Consider the following 20,420-nt stretch of genomic DNA (forward strand, 5'->3'; position numbering starts at 1 on the left):
CTGACCTTGAAGTTAGCAGCCCAATTCTGAACCACTATGCCACCAGAACTCCTCAGTTAAAACTGTAGGACCCTAAAAACTTAACTTTCTTCCTTTAAGCTTGAGGTGAACTTTATTGGTTGGCAAAACGCTGATGAAATCAGGAGACTGAGAAATGTCTGACATCAGTTCATGTTTTCTTTAATTCTTTTCCATGCAGTTGCTTCTGAGTAGTAAATTCAGTGACTGACAAGTGCCAAGTGACCATTTAGAGTACAAATATACATGCTGTATAAACAGTTTTTGAATGATTGCTGGGAAGGATGGATTGATGTAGGCATCTCCAGAGGGTTGGATTTTATTGGCCTGGTGCTCCATAGGAAGATTTGGAATTTGGGGAATAAAAAAAAAAAAAAAGCACTATGGAGGGACAAACAGAAACTGGTCTCTTTTGGCATTTCTGTCTGGTATTTGGGTCTTGTGGGAAACACTAGCCTGCTTTATGGCCCAGGGTCAACTTCGATGAAAAATCTAAGGAAGAATTCAATTCTGCTTTTTCCCCAGAATATTTGTTGACAAACTCATCAGTACTGGAGTGTTACACATGTCTTTGTGTCCCCCAGGGTCCAGTGATATGGGGTCAGGCGACCAGCAAGGGTCAGTGTTTCTGGGAAGATAATGCTGGTTCTTAGAATTTACATATTTTTCTCACGAACTCATAATTTTTCTTTTTAAAGTGAACTCCACCACCCTCTTTTTTAGGACATATACCCAACCTCTTTCCTCTGGAAGCATTTAGCTTTTCAGAAAACAATCACTTCCTTTGGATGACCATGACCTCTAATACCCTTCCTGTGAGGTTGATGGTGACTCATGAAATAGCCACTGATTTCAGGGACATGCCCTTAAGTTCTGAGTTCCTGCCGATTCTTTGTATTATAACTGGATGAAGTTAGACACAGAAAGGGGCTTTTATTTGCAAGATTAAATGGGAATTCAGTCATTAATAACCGGGTATCTTCTTGGGCTCTCAAGAGACTTCACTTTGACATCGCCACATAGTCCGAATATTCGCATGCTTTTTAGCAGCAAGCCATCTTCAAAGTTCGTTAACAGTCATTGTAGATAAGGAAATGGTCTCTGACATGTGAGTCCACCCCCTTCAAATGTAGACCACTTGTTCTGAACATCTCTGATGGGACTCTTACTGCCTGGCTAGCATTCAGGCTGTGGGATAATACTCAGCTGTTCTGCCATGGCTACTTCTTGAAGAAGCCGGCACTTTCATGGAGAGTTAAATGACCCTCACTTGCTTTGAAGAACTATTTGTAACTCAGATGGATTTTCTTAAAGTTAAAATGAGTTGCCCCTTATAAAGATCTTGTGAGATTGTTTGTGCAAAGGCTGGATACACGCTATCATGAACTATCCTACTAGATGTATTTTGAAGTGCACACTTTTACGTGCTCTAGAATGACAACCCAAATGTGTCTGATAGAATTTATCGCTAAAGATTTGTGGCATACACTATCAATGCATTGTACAAATTCAGAAAACAGTGTGTGTTTTCCTCTTTTGAAAGCGAATGTGCCTGTTGTTGAAATAAAATCGTGTTTCAAAATTTAAGCAGCAGCAGCACTCAGATTCCAAATATTATCAGTTTTTTTTTTTTTGGTGATTCAATCTGTTCTCCTCTGAAGCTGAGAAAGATACCAAGTGCTGTAATTATATCCACATCTTACCTTTCTTCCTAGAATCTCAAGTGTTGGTGGTGAATACTCAGTCAGACACGACAGGAAGAGAAGTTGGGGGCATTAAGGCAAGAAAACTCATGGAAAGAAAGATTTGCTGAAGGTCCTGCAGTAAACCAGTGATTGTGATATTCTGGGTTAGATTCCAGTGCTTGTAAGCCCCACAGCAGACTCCTGGGGATAATATATACAGGTCTCTACCATAACACAAACACTTATTAACTGATCATTGTTATTAGGGCGATGCTGTCTACTTCATTTGATCGGTGCTCAATCTATGAAGCAACATAACAGAAAACAAGATGATAAAAACAAAACAAAATTGCCTCCCTGAACCACCCACGAGCCAGCCAGCCAGCCACAACCAATCAACCAACCAATCGCCACCACCACAACACCAGCACCACCCAGATTGCAAGGGGAATCTAATGGGAGGAAAGCTGATGTCATGAGTTTGGACTCTTCCACCTGCCACACTGACATCATGTGAAAGTCCCCATGTGAAAAGAAGTACATAGAGTTTCTTCTGCATGCAATTTCCCAGAAGGCTCTCTACTGGAAAAACAAGAGATCAGGCGATCCCTACTACTTCAAACTAGCTTAGTCTTTCTCTGTCCCACTCCCCAAAGCCCTCAAGGTGAGGTCACACTATTTCTGTGATGAGTAGAGTTTTAGGTGAATCCCACCTCTGCTATAAAGTAAGACACTATCTTCCAAGCTGAGACCTATGCTACTAATCCCCAGTCTAAGTTGTGGATGCTTTGCATACCTGGCATACTGCCTAGAAGCTTTTTGGGAACCCCAAGCAGTCCCAGGATGACCAGAAGACAAAATTATACCAGTTGTGTCTTAAGTCATCAACTCCAAATAGGGGTTCATTGAAGAGCGCCACCTGTCCAACAGGAAACGGACTGAAAACACTTCTCATTCCTACATACCACTGGGCAACTGGGAGTACTCTGGGTTATTACCATGCTGCCCTACATTTGAACCTATGAGCTCAGATGACTACCTGTATCCCCCCCAACCCCCCACTATCTTTACTCTTAGGCATGCCATCATTTGAGTGCTATCTTAAGAATGCAAAGTTACAAATGTGATTTTTGCTGTTTCACCTCAAGAAGCCCTTTGTAGGTTGTTCTATTTGGTAACTGCAAAATGCACGGCACTCAATGGACTTCCTTAGTAGGGAACAATTTAAAAACAAAACAAAACACAGAACACCGTTATATAATAGGTACATTCATTTTCCCTTATCCTCTATTCATCTTCCTAATTGATTTCCCCAAAAGGCAAATAATTGGCTGGTCTACATCCCGTGGTCATAACCTCTAGGCAAATTGCCACCAAAGATGATGAACGTTTTTTCTAGAGGAAAGCAAACGTGCCAGCCCCTGTGTTGTGTGGGAAACAAACTTCTCTGCTCGGTGTGCTGTTCCACAGAGATTCCGGACTGCATTTTTTACAGTATGTGGAGACATGGATAAGCCATCAGGCATGATGGGAAGGAGCATGAGAGAAATAGACTAGATCAGAGCAGCTCATCCAGGGAAGGTGGACAAAAACATGCACATTCAGCAGATAAAGAAGAAAGTCATATTTTAATAGGATGGTGAAAAACATGGCAGATTGACAGTGAGAGCAGAGAAAACCAAGAATACAGATATTTTCAGAAAGTAAAATGGTACCATGTATCTTCAAACCAGGCAGGTTTGTTTGTTTGTTTGTTTGTTTGTTTGTTTTGTTTTTGGTTAGGCCTCTAAAGATATTTTCTGTGTAGTGTAAGTGATTGTCCTTGTAGCTGATGTACCTTCTTGGTAATGCTCTACATTCATTCCTGTTGACTATTTCCTATGGCTATTTAGACTCGGGCTTAAAATAGAGAGGAGAAAGTTCTTCTGACATCACTAACTTCACAGCCAGTTGGATGAGTACTTGGTGTGTAACCAATCCAAAATTACAAGGTAACCTTGCCTGGATCCTCCTGGTCCACCAACTAAAAAGACCAAAGTGAAGGTGAAGGAACAGACTCAGAAGGAACAGCGGAAGAAGCAGCCATCCGAAAACCCAAGCAACCAGGAGGAAAAAAATCGGTGAGACCACTCTGAAATGGCACTAACCACGCACTCTCATGCTACAGCTTCCATACACGTGGCTTCCTCCGGTTCCACAAGCAGCTTCTGTGGTCAGCAACCTTTCAGACCTCATCAGTCAGCATCCCTAAGTAAAGGGATAGCCGCGTCTACCTTTATGGGGTCCCGCCCACTGTCTCACAGGACTCCATAGTACTGTACTCGACCTCTTGCCTCAGTGGCGGAAAACAGATGAATGCTTTCATGGGCAGTTGGAGATGTACTTACTCACTTTGTTCCTAAGAAAGTGGAGAAGGAGGGTGGAAATCTATCCCTAAGGATAATTGTCTTTCTTCCCTACTCCACTTACTTTTAACATAGCTTCTGAAATGAGTTACTATATGGAAAACATCGGTCACAAAATCATACATTGAGTAACCAAACCAGTTGCCATTGGCCCTCCTTAGACACATGGTCACACTGATACAGATCAGAGGAGAACTTGGCTCCAGAGGGTTTTCAGTGACTGATGTTTGGAAGCAGATCACCAGATCTTTCTTGCCAAGGTGCATCTAGGTGGGCTAGAACTGTCAACCTTTAGGTTAGTAGCCCAGTGTGTTTGCACCATTCAAGGACTCCGGTATGTAATACCCAAACCAAACATACTGCCATCGAGTCGATGCCAGTATGTGACCCTATAGGACAGGGTAGAACTGCCTCTGTGAGTCACCAAATAACTCGTAGTGGGAGAAGAAAGCCCCATCTTTATCCTGCCAGTGCACAATAGTATTCGGTAATTATTAATACCTTTCTGCAAACTTCCTTGTTCTAAAATATGTACATTCCTTAGGGTACCTTCTCTGAAATATCAAAAGGTGACTGAAGTTGGCAGATTTATCTCTGTGCTTGATACATTTCTTATTCTCTTAACATTAATAAATAGAGATAAAGGACTACTTAAAAAATAAGCAATCCCAGTCAGTACGTTTCTATTTCCACTACATGTGAGCCTTTTCACCATAGGCATACAGATGTTATGCTAATCAAGGCTGGGTCCTAATGCTTGATAATGCCGGTCACTGTCTGTGGCCAGCACTGAAATCCTAAGAATCCTGCTTACTTAATAGAGTGGCACTTGCCTATTTTGGGGTGCTCCCACATTTTTTATAAGTGTGTAAAGAAGATCAATGTATTGTAAGTCAATCTGAGTTAGATTTTCGACTCATTCAAATATTGTGTTCTCCTTGGACCCAGATTGGGAGATGATATATCTGAAATTAAGTAAGTTGAGGACTAACTAGACAATCTTGGGGTGGGGGTGGGGGGGTCAAGTAACACTGCAAACGATTCCTTTCCAAGCAAAGTGGACACTCAGCTTCAGCTACTCGTGGGGGCACTCTTCCACAACAGATGGTTTCCACACCTGAACCGTGATGCCACTCTTCTTGGCTGAGAACTTTGGCCTTGGTGCCACAAAATACGACGACGAGGCGGATTCTTGCTTTGGAGAGTTGGGGGTGGCCACCGGCACTGGGGACGCACTGACCGGGGAGGCAGCCTCAGCAAAGAAGGCCGGCTGAGAGCTGTAGGCTGGGAGGGAGTAGACCGACGAAGGCTGCTCATGCGTGGGAGAACTAGCATTGGCTGGCCAAAGGGGAAATGCTTGCTTCCCGGTCTGCACTGAATTCATCTTGACTGCTGGCTTTCGGGGGAGAGCATCTTTTGCATCTGGAGGTTGAAACGTAAACAAAGATGAGTTGAGCTGATACGGTTGGTGCTTCATCACGTCCAAGGCATTGAGGGGTTTCTTGCCCTTTTTCTTACTTGCTTTGGAGGCCTGTGGGGCTGACGGCTGGGACTTGACGGCAGCAAGTGGGTAGGAGGGGGAGTGGATGGGATTGTAGGCCACCGGAGGGGGTGCTCGGACGTTGGAGGAATACTTCCAACAGGCTGGGAGAGATGGAGTGGGAGACTGGGCCCGGGCCGCATGGGCCTGCACGGTGTCAGAATCAACCACATACTTCTCCATTCTCGACTGCCGTTTGGCAAAGAGCTGGGCTCCTTTGCCACTCATCCCCGGAAGCTCCTGGGATGGTCCCCCTGGCCTAGCATGAGCAGTGTTTGCTGCGGGTGCAGGAGCTGTCGGCTTGAGTGTGTAATTCTGACTGGCCACGGCAGCTTGCGGCCCTTTGAAGGGACCAGCCATGTGCAGGGAGCTCGCAGGCCGGGCAGGGGCGTGCGAAGGCTGGGCTATTTTGATGGAGGAGACAGCGGTGCCCCGGGGTGGGTTTGATGCTGGGAAGGCAGGAGGTTGGGTGGGAGTCGCTCCTGGAGCCCAGACGGGCGAAACGGGGGTCACTGGTTGGGAGGATGCAGCCTTAACCCCCGGCTTTGGGGCCACCGGGGGTGGCATCTTCTGTTTAGCAGAGGCGCTCTGCAGGAAATTGCAGGCCTCTGCCCCTAAACTGAGGTAGTCTTCTTCAGGCCCCGAGTCCCCGCCGGCTCCGGGGGCCCGCTTGCCTTCGGAGTTTTGAAGAAGCGACAAGAGTTCAGGGTTGGGACTGACTTTGGGCTCCTTGAAGGTGAACATGGGCTTCGTGGTGCTTCTCCGTTTGGCCTCCTGCAGGATGCCCGTTCTCTTGGCCGGCACTGCGATCCTCTCGTCCCGGGAAGCGATGCGCTCCGACGAGTCATAAAAGGCTGCTTGGGCCCACGGGGCGGGCTGAGGCCACGGAGGTGGCTGTGGCTGGCCGGCCACGGGACTCACGAGCCCTCTGGAAAAGGCTTCCGGGGGAGGGGTGACCGCAGAATATGGGGGGGGCGCAGGAAAGTCGGCGATGGGGCTTGTCATGTTTCGGGTTGGGGAGAAAGGGGTGGCGGGCTGGCTCATGGGTCCCGGGAAGGGTCTTGCCGTTCTGTTTATAGGGACCATCCTCTGGGCGTCTGCTGTCTCGGGAACCCCACTGAAGCCATTCTGTTGGGGTGCATGGTCCACCCCATGGCTGACGTTGCTGTAGCTTGTGCTCATGGAAGTCTGGACTCTCCGCGATTCCTCCTCTTTCCTTTGGAAGGACGTCACCGTCCTCAGGCCATCTACCTGGACAGCATCTGGTTCTCTGCTCGGCCCCCCACTGCTGCTCTCCTCCTCCTTTTGGGCTGCGATCTGATCCATCCGCTCCCTCCTCTTCGCAAACATGAGGGCCCCCTTGCCTGAGGTGTCTGGCAGCATCTCCATCTTGTCCCCTATGGTCAGTTTCTTTTCAATGTCCACTAGTCCAGAATCCCAGTCAAAGTTCACCACGTGCGTGCTGTCGTCCAGGTCAGACAGGAACTCTTCATCCACCTCTGACTCGCTCGTGCCCAGAAACGTGACTTCACACGGATCCTCTCTGCCGCCTCCTTCCTCCTCGTCCCCCTCGCGCTCAAGCTCCCCGGTCCCGTAGCTGATGAGGGTGTATTTCCTGGCCCTTTGACGGCGCTTCTTAAACATCAACACCCCCTTGGAGTTGGGGTTGGGGGCATCTGTGAGAAGGAGGGCAATGCTTTTGCATTTAGACTTGGCTTCTTTCACCTGCTTTTCTGAAAGGCTTTCACTCCTTCTGAGACCTGGGGAAGACACAAACATTATATTCAAGTCATTAGTAGCAGGACGACTTCGCGGCAGCCCCGAACTGGACTCGGCCAGGAAGGCGCTTCTTCTTGACTACAACTTTTACTGGATCCAAGAGAGAAATGACTATAGAAAAATCATGCACACGGTTGGGACCTGAATTTTGAAGGGATCCAATTCGATTCTCTTTCTCATTTCTTTTAAAATGTATACTTGTGTAACTGAATGATTTTACATATATAAAACAACATCGTGTCCCATTATATATATGTATATAGATATATATAAAATGAAGCATAATATATAATACCCCATTTAATATATACATACATTTTAATAGGCTGATTAGATCATGTGTTTCTAAATTGTTTTCTCTGTGGATCTTTATATTTTAATAATGAAAATGGGCTAGTCAATGACAGCAGGATGTAATTAAATTTAAAAGTGAAATTATCCAAGAACATGTTATATTTGAAAAAATTAAAGCACACTTCATACTTTGAAATAAAATAATCATTTGTACTTCTACATTAAGATAGTAAAGTGCCGATATAATTATGTGGCTAAGAATTCCAAGAAGGCACGGTTCTCAAGAATTTTTTATTGATCTAAATGTTTTAATGTAGTGAATTTCAACATTTAGGGTTTTTTTTTTCATTTTTTCTCTTCTTTGACATCCCTCCATAATCTTTGCGTTCACAGGTAAATTAATCTAAGTTAAAAATCATTGATTAAATAATTGAAGGTACTTAATAATAATAACTCAGAATACGAAATTATTTTTAATACATAGAAGAAAATTTAGCTATGAATTTGTCTAGACAAATTTTCCCCCTATGTGTCAATTTGTTACTCAGCAAGAGCAGGTGTAAATCTCAGGAAAACTGAAAACAAATATATGTATATACACATATATGACTAAAGACTATAAAAATGGATGTAGGAATCATTGTCATTTTAAATTAGAACTCAAGTTTTAAAATAAACATTTATACTAATTCTTTTAAGTTTTATAATTATTGTCACCAAAAATATAATTGGGGCAAATTAATTTATAACATCAGTAAATTGTAATTATGGCCTCAATAGTGGGCATGATTCACAAATAGTTTTGTCTCCCTCAAAATAGTAAAATATGAATTGTTTAAATTCTTCAAATATTTTAAAACAGAAAATTAGCTCTCTTTTGTCCTTGGAGAAAACATAAGACTAGTTAATTCTAAAGACATACTATGATCAGAAAAATAATTACATAATGAAATCTCAGATACTCACCGGTGATCACACACTTTAAGCGAGAAAGTCGTAAAAATTGTGGCCCTGACAAAATGGAATTCCTTTTTGGGGGATGAGTGTTATGAAACTTATTATTGTACGAACACAGTTGCACAGTTGTTGCTGACTGCACTGCCAACATGTTCAATGTGTGAATGCTGCCTTAATACTCTTCTTTTAACGGGCTGGAACCATGAAGATGGCATACAGATGCTTAAAATATAAGGAATGGTGAACAGGCATTTGCCAATAAAGCTACAAATGGCTATGCTAAAAATATGCTTTGAAAGGGTTAGCAGGAGGCTGGCGGACTCATTGCACTACTTTGAACAACTGAAGTCTTGCCTGCTGTCTGTCATTCATACATTCAAGTGCCTTTGCCACCCGGCTTGCCATCCTCAGATGAAATCACAAAAAAATGCAAGTAAATCAATAAATATACACACATTCCAGGAAACTACTCAAATCACAAAGTCTAAGAGCAATCCTTAACTCCCTGCTCTTCTCTGTCCCCACTCCCCGGGGGAAACAAAAGCTTTGAATTTAAATCTATTTTATGTTGGCGGCACTGAAAGGTCTCCACGTGGCTCGGAAGACTGCCTTGTGTGTCTAGAAGGTAGATGGAACCCTGTGCAGGCGCATGAAGTCGTCCAAAACGGCGAGGCTCATGTAACTGCTCAGTGGGACACATGTCCTTGTCTGTCAAACTCGCTTCTGCAAACATCATCAAGCTGCACGATGATTTATTTATTTATTTTACCAAAATGAGGATCTGCTTTTAATATCAGTGGTGGAGGCTGTAATTTAAAGACACCTCTCCGCTGTGACTCAATAGATTTGAGCTTTTCCCCTGAGTCCTCATGACTTCCAATACTCTTACTCCCTTTAGCTATTTGATCATGAAGTATTAAAATGTTCTAAAACAAATAAAAGAGTCACATTGACAGTGTTATTCTCTGTAACAGCTCCAATGCTCTGGGAGGAGAGCTGCGGCTAATAAGAAGGTCATGAAACACATTTAAATCTACTATTAACAAGTTCAAACTTACTGCTTCTAATTCAGAAATCTGTCTGCCCCACTGTTTCAAGTTTATTTTGTGCATTAATGAAAATGAAGCAAAACCAAATCATCAATAAGACAAATCTTTTTTTTTTAAACCCAAAACAAAAAAACAGTGCTTTCAGCAAAGCAGCAGCAAGAGATCCCTAAAGTCCCGAGCCCCTCGGACAGCTCAGCCACGTACCCAGGGAGGACTTACGTGCGTGCCTTGCTCTGTGCTTGTGAGGTCTGCTGTGATCCCTCTCCACTCGGAGTCCTCCCTGCTCTGTGCCTTCTGATGAGACTGCAAAGACTACCACAGAAGGAGGTGCTTCTAACTGCCCTCCTTCCACTGGAGAATCCGCATGCCCCTTCCCTGCCTGAAGCCTGCACCCTTCTGTCTTCTGCCTGTCAGGGCAGTCCAAGATCACTTCCACTTGGGGCAGTCCCGGCTCGCCTGCTTCGCTCCCTGGGGTCACTTTCAACTCTTTGCTGCTGGAGAGCTGGATTATCTTGCTGGACTTCAGAGGAAGGGCCCTTTTCTCAGGAGAGGAGACTGGGTTTAGGTGGACGACGCGGTCATGTTGTAAGTCAGTGTCTGCGTCAGGAGACGTGGATTTTTCAGCTCCCAGGAGAACTGCTGTCGGGACACTGGTGGCCTTGGGTCTCTCCTCTGACAGGGACAGTTGTAGCTCCACCACAGGGCCTGGCTGTCCCCCTTCTGTCTTCTCGCTTAAGATAACCTCATCCACACCACTTGGGGAGTCGGGCATTTGGGGTGCCATTTGGTTACTCCAGCCTGTTTCTTCTTCGACGTGGCCAGAAAACCCAGGACCACTTCCTTGGTCCTCAGCTGGAAAAGCTGCCCTCTTGACTGTGGTGATGTAGAACTCTCTGTATTGGGACTTTGTGGCCGGTCCAATCTGCAGGGCCGTGCTTCCCCGGTAGCCCTCCCGTGTGAGGGGCTCATGGTTTTTGTTCTCCGTTTCAGAGATCAAAGTCTCACTTATTCCACTGGATGGTCTGCACAGAGAAAAATGATTGCAGACAGTTAAATCAGAGGCTGTGACACCTGCCCGAGACTTTCCTGACACCTTTATGAAGTCTAATGCATGACACAGTCACAATATTGCCTCCTAAATGTCATTTGCAACATGCTGAATGACAGAAATTAGCCAGATGTTGATAATACTATTTACAGAGCTTTCAAATAAACTTTTTCTTAAAGCATAACTTAAAAAAAAAAGATTATGAACCCTAAATCTCCCCTACAACTCAGTTGTTATATTGAAGTAGTACAGGATGCACTTTACCTGCGCGTTATTTGGATATTTTCAAATAGTACTTTGTGTTTTCATGTGAGGAAGCATGTCAATATCTTATTGACCAGCCCTTTGAGCTTTGGTCTGGATATGATAAGACCACATAAACACATTTGGCAGCTTCGTAACAGTCTCAGCATACAGATAATTCAAGTGATCCATTTAGAAGCTGTATTTTCTTGAAAGGAATGAAATAGAAGCTGTTTTTCAAGCTCCACTGAGCATGTGTTTTGTAAAACGTGGACCCCAGCCCAGCACTCTTGTGTAAAGAGAAACCCTTTCCAGGCTGCAATGAATCATTAAGTCATGGAGTATTTATAATCTGAGACGCCTCCCTTTCTCCTGCTCTAACCTGTCTCCTGGAGCATTTCCTTTTAGGATACCTGAAGTCAAATTGTCCCTTTCTCTCTCAGCTAAGGAGCCTAGAGATACTTCCCACAAGCCTTTCTTTTTAACCTTAATGAAACCCAGTTGGTAGCACACATTTGGGTTGGGGAGAAAAGAAAATGTCAGTGTAGGCTTTTAAAAAGGCAAACAAAAAACAACCCCCACCCCCACCCCGAAAACTCTAAACTCTAAATGCTTTTCTTAAGAGAAGCATTATGTACAGAACAGCTGTGGGAAGTGGCCTTCACTTCCTCTTAGAACCTACTGCTATTGTTTTTGAAAGGAATTTACCTTAGAATCCCTGTGATAGCAGCATTTCAGACCAATGTTCAAGATATTTACTCCTACCCTTGCTATTGACTACATTTTTCAAAAATAACAATAGATCACACTCAACAACAACAAAACATAACAAAACCAGCATCTGACAAATTAATTAAAAGGCAACTTTCTGCATGCAAGTAATCTATAAAGATTCCTGGTATTATCATATTACGAAAATCATAGATATTCCACCAGGCATAAGTGATGACAAGAAATTATATCTTTCTTACATAGAAAATGATGGCTAAACTCTATTACACTGATTTTGAGGATACCAAAAGGTCAGAGAGTTTTAATTTAGGCAGGCCTTGGAATGGAAGTGGATTAAATCACTTTGAATTATGTTAGTTGTCAATTATGAAGCTGGGAAGGAAGTAGTTTGAATTCATTTCCGTGTTATAAACTGGAATACAGCAAATAGGTCAGATAAAGGTTAACATTTATTAGTAATCAGAGTGGAAAATGTAAATATGAATGGCGATCATGAAAGCACTAGAGAAAGAAGTTAAGGCTTTATACCTTTAAAAAGTTCATTTCTTGTCATTCTTTCTCTCACTCTCTCTCTCTCTATGCGAACACACACCCACACCCACACACACACACACACACACCACTATACATGCAAATCAAAACAAAGAAACCTAAATGCATTGTCATTGAGTCCACTCTGACTCATAGTGACCCGATAAGACACAGCAGAACCGTCCCTGTGTGTTTCCAAGGCTGTAACTCTTCATGACAATGGAATGCTCATTTTTAGTCCAGAGGAGCTGGCTGGTGGTTTTGAACTGCTGACCTTGAAGTTAGCAGCGAACATGCAATCTCTACACCACTAGGACTCCTCTCTCTACACACACACACACACACACACACACACATAGAATAGGTCCCATTGAAAAGCAAGTAGAGATTTTATATATATACATATATTCTATACACAGTATCTATACAGCTTATACGTATAGAATTCAACACCACAATTTATGTCATATTTATATTAACATTTAATTTTTCCATCTTATAATTGTAATGATATTTAAAATGATCGTGTTAAGGTTATTTGAAAAGTCTTACCCGGTCATTCCCGGGTGGGTAATCATCCAGGAAGAATGAAACCGTTGCTCTCTAGTTTGGTGCCAGAACAAGCGTCAGGGACACGTTCCAGGAAATACCGTTCTGACATCAGAGTGAAGACAGGGAGCATGCTGGGGGGCGTCTTAGGGCTGATCTTTTAAATTTGTGATTCCATTTGGAATATCACCAAATAATTACACATACCATAAAATGTAAAGATTAGATTCTTGAAAGAATAGAAGAATAGCCATGATTCTAGTATTAAACTAGCAGAGAATTCAGCCATTGAAAAAAATTAAAGTGAATATGTACCCAACACTCAGATTCAGACCGGCCAGGTTTTCCTCACTGATAGCCATCATGATCCAAGCAAGGACTGGCTGGGACGGCCCAGCTGTTAAATGTTTTCCAAGAAGCTGGCCTCATTCTACCAGTAAAGACAAGACACTAAGAAAGAAGTTATTTAGAAAAGGGATGTCCTTCCCCATTTGTCCTCCATGTTTTGTTTCATTAAATGTTGAGAAAGATGGAAGACTTAAGGTATTTCAGATGTATGGCTGATAAAAGTGAACACTGTCTACACTTGGCGATAGTCCTCCGAGATCATTCTGAACAGCAAGCAGTGCTTTTATAAATAAATAGAGCTTTAAGACTAAACATGAGACTCCAGGGGTAAATATTTAGATGGGAGAGCCTAAGGGATCATGCTAGATTCCTTTATTTTTATAGGATATTGACCACAGTGCATTCAGGTTGATGTAGAAATGGAATCTTACTGCATGGTTCTTGGTGGGGGAATGCTGTAGATAAGGGACACTTGGTGGGGCAAAGGTTCAGCAAATGGCTGGTGGTCAGAGCCTTCTCCCACGCTCCCTCCTCCTCCCTTCCTCCTGGGCCTGTAATAGAAGGACTTGGGTTTCTGCCTCCATATAGATTACTGGCAAGAAAAACCTTACGGATCACGAGTCAGAAAAGGGGAGGTTAATATTACACGAGAGAGAGAGAGAAAAGGTGGGGAGAGGTGGGGCAAGTGATAAAGTTTAAACTGTTGAGTGAAAACATGATAATCTGAAATGTACACCCCTTCCTAATTCTCTAGAAGGGAAAGAGAGAGAGAGAGAGAAAAGAAAGACTCTAGGGAGCAGTTCCTCTGTCACTTTGTCACTTGGGGTCACTATAGTTGGGATCCACTGGAGAGCTCCCAGGCACCATAAGGAAGCAGGCAGCATGGAGAGTTAAGGAAATCTCTAGTCTGGAGATGGCTTTGAGATTCTAGAGCAGACATCTTCTGCCATCTTCTCCAGGACGCCAGTCTTCCTTTCTGGATTGCTTAGAATGCATGCTGATGAGTCTAATGCAATTACAAAGCCAGCGTGGACTGTCCTGAGCTTTGTACTGTTACTGCGTTTTGGTTGCTGCACTCATTGAAAGTTTTTGAACTTTTTGTTTGCATTTTAAAATCATCAAGTTGGCCGGGGGTGAAGGGTGGGGGATAAAGAGGAGCTGATATCAAAGCATTCAAGAAGAAAGAAAATGTTTTGAAAATGATGGTGCCAGCAATTGTACAATGATGCTTGATCTAATTGAATTATGGATTGTTATAATACCTACAAGAGCACCAATAAAATAATTTTTAAAGAAAAAAAACCAAGTTGGTAGGGCAGCATTTGAATAATTGAAAATCCCCAAATTTTGCTTTATCCAGCTGCTTCTGCCCATCCTCAAATCCTAGGATGCAGAAGTTGTATTATTTTTTTTTCCTTTACCAACACATTATTTTTCTGTGAAAAAATCTACATACCATGTACGATTTGTAACATTTAAACCCTGCTAATTCATCTACGAATTACATTGAAATCAATGATCCCGATTCACCAAAAATAAAAAGAGTCTTAAATGATGATAAATATATAAGGAGACATAAACATTTCGGTGAAAAAATTCCATTATCTTTCAATTCCATTTTTCATCAATTTCTGAAGCTCTCTCAGATTGAGTCTTCTAAGGAAGTACTCTAAACTATGTTACTACACTTTTTAAAGATGTGCCGGAAACAAAGATTTTCAAGTTTGTTCTCAATCAGAATGTTCGTGTGATTAGAATTGTTTCTTTTTCTCTGCACCGTTCTGTCAATGCTGACCTAGACTCGCATGCTACAACCTCCTCCCTCAAACACCCAAGCGACTGCCACAGAGTTGCTTGTGACTCCCAGCCACCCAATGCAGGCCGGTCAATCCCCCTGGGAGCAGAGGGCTGAGGCTTTCTCTGGAGGGAGAGTACCGCAGGGGTAGAAACGCACCATCAGAGTTCCTACCTTTCCACAGGGACCCTCCATTTCCCCCCTCCATGCCAGTTCATGGATGATGAGCAGAAGCTACCGTGTTCACGTCTCTCAATATGAGAACATATCTATTCCGACAAGTCTTCCGTACCTTCGGATGAGGATCTGGAGGGACTCTGTTACGCTCTCCATGAGCTTGATGACTTCCGGGTACGTGAGGTCTGCACAGGGGTGGCCATTGATGAAGACAACTTCATCCCCTTCACAGAGCCCGGACTCAGACGCTTTGCTCTGGCTGCGAATCTGAGTAGTCAAAGGAAGAGGCAGTAATTAGACTCACATAATCACACCGCCATCGCTGAGAAACTTTAATTTGATGAAATAAGTCGATTTGCAAGCTATTCAATCAGTCCCAATGCTTGGTTTTGTTTTGTGATCGATTCTTTTTCTGGTTTTTATTGTAGGAAAATATATATATATATATATATGGACTTCAAAAAGTTTGGTGATAAATGGGATGAAATCATTTGGAATCATTGCCCCTCTATATGGAAATCATGGCATTTTCCATCACCTCATATGCATATGAAAACTGGACAGTGAGGAAGGAAGACCACAGACGAATTGATGGTTAAGAATTTGAACTGTGGTGCTGGTGAAGAAGCGTTAAAGTGCCTCAAGCTGTCAGAAGAACAAACAAATCTGGCTTGGAAGAAGTACAGCCAGAATGCTCCTCAGAATTGCGGGTGGGGAGACTTCGTCTTATGCACTTGCACAGGCTTACAGGAGAGAATAGTCCCCAGATGAGGCCATCACACTTGGTAAACCTGATGATCAGGACAAATGGCAAGGACTGACACAGTGGCTTCAACGCGGGGCTCAAACATAACAATGATTGTGAGGATGGCACAGGACTGAGCCGCCGTGTTTTATTCTCTGGGATGTGGGATCTCGATGAGTCGCCATCAACGCGACGGCCGCAAACAACAACATTCCATTTCCCATGTCAATACGTTGTGGCATGTGCAATTCTATACCTATTTTTATCCACCGGTCAACCTGTAGGACGATCTCCAGCATTTGTCTCTTCCTTGAACTTGCACTTTTTAATTTATCCTAATCTCAAAGGTTAATTGTAAATAATAAAAAGATGTGGAATAAATTGATATTAAATGTATTTGAAACAAGAATAGAGAAAAGGGGGAACAGTACGTGTTTGAGTTTTTATACATTAAGATGATTATTTCCCTTCAATCGTGAAGTCTTGTCCCAGGAAAAATTAATTTTACAAGTCCCTGCTTGCCAACAGGGGTAAAACATTGACCTTAAGAAAGAAAGGTGGGACATAATTTAGGGATAAAAGTATAGAGCTGTCCGGACTAATACAAGGTAGTCTATAACGAGGTAAATCAGACAGGGGATTAGTCAGGGAGAAAAAAAATTCTTGTCTCAAGTGAATTATTCAAGACTTGGTGCTAGGCAAACGCTAGCAAAAATGACAGAGATTGGGAGCAAATGGGAGAGAGCGCACGCTGTGTAATAAAGACAAACCACTTTAAGGGCAGCATCGGCCCAGCATAGCTGACGGGAACCACAAAAACCACCTGGAAGAGATCCTTCAGGCAAGGGAAGAAGAAAAAGAATATTGGCAGAAGGCCGCCACCAGCTTCTTAGCAGGAATAACTGTTTATATCCCTTAGAACCATAATTTATATTTCTCCCTGTCAATGATGGTTAATGCCGTGCTTCCAGATCCATTCTCCACCCTTCTCTGCTTTCTTCTGTAAGGACTGGCTTCTACAGAGTTCATCAGCAGGGAGCCTGTGCATTCTGACTCCTGCTTGGGCTTGGTCAATGGGAAACACTAGTGAAAAAAATCAAAGTGCAAGGGAATGGAGAGGTCAAGGTAGGTGTTCCCCCTGCTGAACCTGCTGGCCTTCTTATTTGGCAATGGCCATACTCCATCTACAAAGCCACATCTCTGGCAGGTCCACTTCTCTTGCCCTGTCTTAGTGCTTTAGGTTCCAATTAACAGTCAGAACACATTCTATCCCCTTGCATGTTGGGCCTTAGGGTAATAATAGCTTCTTGCTCTTAATCTCTGGGCACTTAGCCATTCCTTGTTGATTCGCTAAATGTTGCCGTTAGTCCCTGCATTAAATTAAATTTAATTACTACACTTTTGAGCTTGCCATCTATTTTCTGTTGGGATGCCAAGGTACTAATTGATATGTTTAGATTTCATTTTATATTATGAGTTCAGTAGTTCTCAAAGAGAACATACAAGAGATCTCAAATTAAAATCATGCTTCAAGATGTTCTTCTAGATCTAATCAGCCTAGACTGGCCACTCACTGATTATTGAAATCAAGGTTGTGAGGACAGAGAGGCTAGGAGCAGGTAGTTAGTAACATAAATGTTACTCCTGAAAACAAAGAATACTTTTAAAATACAAAGTAATACTTCTGTGAAATCCATTGTTTCAGTCTGGAAGAGTTCTTCCTTTTATTGCCATAAATTAGAACCATAGATGACTTTTCCAATTTCAGTTTGAAAATATCAGATGAACACAATGTTGTCAAGGGCCTAATGCAGCTGCAAAAATGAAAAAAAACAAAACTCATCTAACTTTGGGAAAAAAAACCCAACTGCCAAATATATTTTCTCTTGTAAGAAATCTTTAAAATGCAATTAAAATAATAGTTATTGATAAAAGTTAAGGATAAAATGATATCCAGTAATGATATTTAAATTAAGGTTAAATTAAGGTTATTTGTATACATGTCATTTATTTGAATTTCTTTTCCCTTATAAAATAAGATTTGGCAGATAACAAAGCACAATTTTTAACACAAAGGTAAAAAAGCACTTTGTTAAAGCATGAAATCATTCATTTAATGGGGCCAGATGTATTAGAATCCAAACTAGAAATCCAACCTTTGGAAGACAAAGGAGGCATTATATGGATAAGACAGATGCATTCTTATCCTCTTTATACCCCAAGACCCAATCGCAGGTGGGGGTTCACTGTCTGACTAGTAAGTTATTTGAGTTTTAAGGAGCTTCATGGTTTTATAGAGTCAAGATGAAGTTTGGTCCTCGGACACTGAACAAATCCCGCACTTGAAAGAGCTGTCTGTCATCTACATGTGTTGCATCATGGGAAAAGTGCGGTTCATCATCCGCTTGTCAAGCAGAGCTTTTACTGGTGACGATGTAAGAGCTGTTAGCATTCCTTCAGAGCCTACATTCGGAGCCAAGTGCCGTGACTACTTTGCTAAGCTGTTTCGCAAAGAGGAGTGGCCCTAAAGAACGATGCTAAATACGGTAGTGCTTGAGTTGGCATTGACTCGATGGCTTGGGTTCCTTGCAACAAAAGTGTTCTGGAGAGCTAACTTTTAACAATCTTTAACTGGAAAACGAAGCCAAACAAAGACAGTACAAGAGGATCTCATCCAGCTTACATGCATCCCTTACAATCATCAACCAGCAATATGGCTCTATTCAAAGGTAGATTATAAAGGACAAACCTTTATTAATGTACATACAGTGCTCACCTGAAACGTGCATCATAATATCTGTTCATAATTTGTATAAGTGTCCATTATGCGTATGACTATGGAAGCCTGTTGGCACAATCGTTAAGGCTCAGCCTCTAACCGAAGTGGTGGTAGTTTGAGCCCACCAGCAGCAAGCTGCTTCTGTACAGCCCGCAGCCTACGTAGCAAACCCTCCTGGGCAGTTCTGTTCTGCCACAGGGGTTGTTTGGACTCAGAATTGACTTCACAGCACCTAACAAGACAACCGTAACGTACACACAAGTACAAATTCTAACTCCTGGATTTTTCTTTTGTGAAAGTGACACACGGTGTGCATAACATGAGTCAATTGGTCACACAAAATCATTACTATAGACACTATTGAATCTCTATCAATGACGTGGCTTTCAACTGTGTGGCTCGACTTCTTACTAGCCAGCTGACCTAGATATCACCCTGAGACCTAGTTTTCTAAAATGTTAAATTGGGGCTCATACACTCAACTGATCAAGATAGTTACGGTATCGGTAGTTCAGTAGTAGAATTTTCACCTTCCACACAGGAGAGCTGATTCAATTCCTGGCCAATGCAGGTTGAGTGCCGTCATCACCCTTCTATCAGTGGAGGCGCTGCTAGTGAATGGGTTTCACCCGTATATCCAGTATAGGACAGACTAAGGAAAAACTTCAGTTCGGTCTCTTTGGATCACAATGGTCTGATCCCATTGTTCATGGGTTTGCCACGAGCCCACATGGATGAATTTATATCAGTTAACAATGACACTCTCAGGGATAATATAATGGGAATAATGACTGTAGAAATTATTAAATTAACCCAGGAAGAAAGTAGTATACAGAGAAACTGCAGGTTGCCGAAACAATGCCTTATTAAATGGGCAGCATAACCAGAGCGGGCAGACAAGGTGCCATTGTCAAACCACCTATAATGTCTATGCTTCAGTTATCTTTCAGATGACAAATTTCCACCCCCCAACAGACTGGGCTCCACTGGTTTAGCAGACATGCGTGGCACGAACACTTGTGACCATTAAGTGGCCTAAAAGAATGGTCTTAATACCAACCCAGGGTTCCAACTAAGAATAAAGGAGCGATGCACATGCCCAACTAGTTATGCTCAGTATCCCAGATGCCCTTGCTACAGACTCCACTTTCAATTGCACTGCACATGCGCTCACTGAGAACGGGGCCAGGAGCGAGTTCGTGAAAGCCATGTGACAATACAAACTGCTCAAACCAGAAACCTTGCCCCACAAAACACATCCCCATTCTTGACTAAGGTAACAGCCCTACAAAAATCATTTACTTTGTAAGCTCCAAGGGACTGTGCTGCTTAGGGCATCTTCCCTGCAGGTCTCTCCTGCAGATCTCTAGCCTTTCTTTCAATACCTTCACGCAACTTTGTAACTTTGTCCACATCCATCTCTGAGAACCACCATGATACCGAAATGGTTAACGAGGATTAGAAATAACGTGTAAAAATCTCCTTGCATGATATACAGAGTGCTCATATAAGTGCTCAAGAGGGGACTAGTTAATATAAATGTTGATGTTTTCTATACATACATACACACAGACACAAAGATTTGAAGAGATCATGCTAAATTAAAAATGGTAAAAAATCTTGGTCTACCAGATACTGAAAAACATCTGTGTTTGTTTTAAATTTTCATCTGGATATTTGGCATTATTTCCACATGATTAAAGAAGATGTGGTATGTGTTATTTTTTCTCAGTAAGCACACATATC

General features: G+C 42.6%; 1 protein-coding gene across 1 annotated transcript in view; it reads right to left on the reverse strand.

The window, feature by feature from the left end:
* The window catches only part of SYNPO2 (synaptopodin 2), a 253,160-nt gene that overhangs the window by 36,193 nt on the left and 196,547 nt on the right, over positions 1 to 20,420 (reverse strand). Inside the window, exons 2-5 of the mRNA XM_045295840.1 lie at positions 15,266 to 15,417; positions 9,947 to 10,749; positions 5,627 to 7,408; positions 5,226 to 5,530 (exon numbers count right to left, since the gene is read on the reverse strand). Coding sequence (XP_045151775.1) covers positions 5,226 to 5,530; positions 5,627 to 7,408; positions 9,947 to 10,749; positions 15,266 to 15,417 — 3,042 coding nt within the window. The remainder of the gene's footprint in view (positions 1 to 5,225; positions 5,531 to 5,626; positions 7,409 to 9,946; positions 10,750 to 15,265; positions 15,418 to 20,420) is intronic.

The sequence above is a fragment of the Echinops telfairi genome, unplaced genomic scaffold (genome assembly GCF_000313985.2).
Source record: "Echinops telfairi isolate 266 unplaced genomic scaffold, ASM31398v2 ScPeMD7_5927;HRSCAF=6808, whole genome shotgun sequence".
Classification (NCBI taxonomy): Eukaryota; Metazoa; Chordata; class Mammalia; order Afrosoricida; family Tenrecidae; genus Echinops; species Echinops telfairi.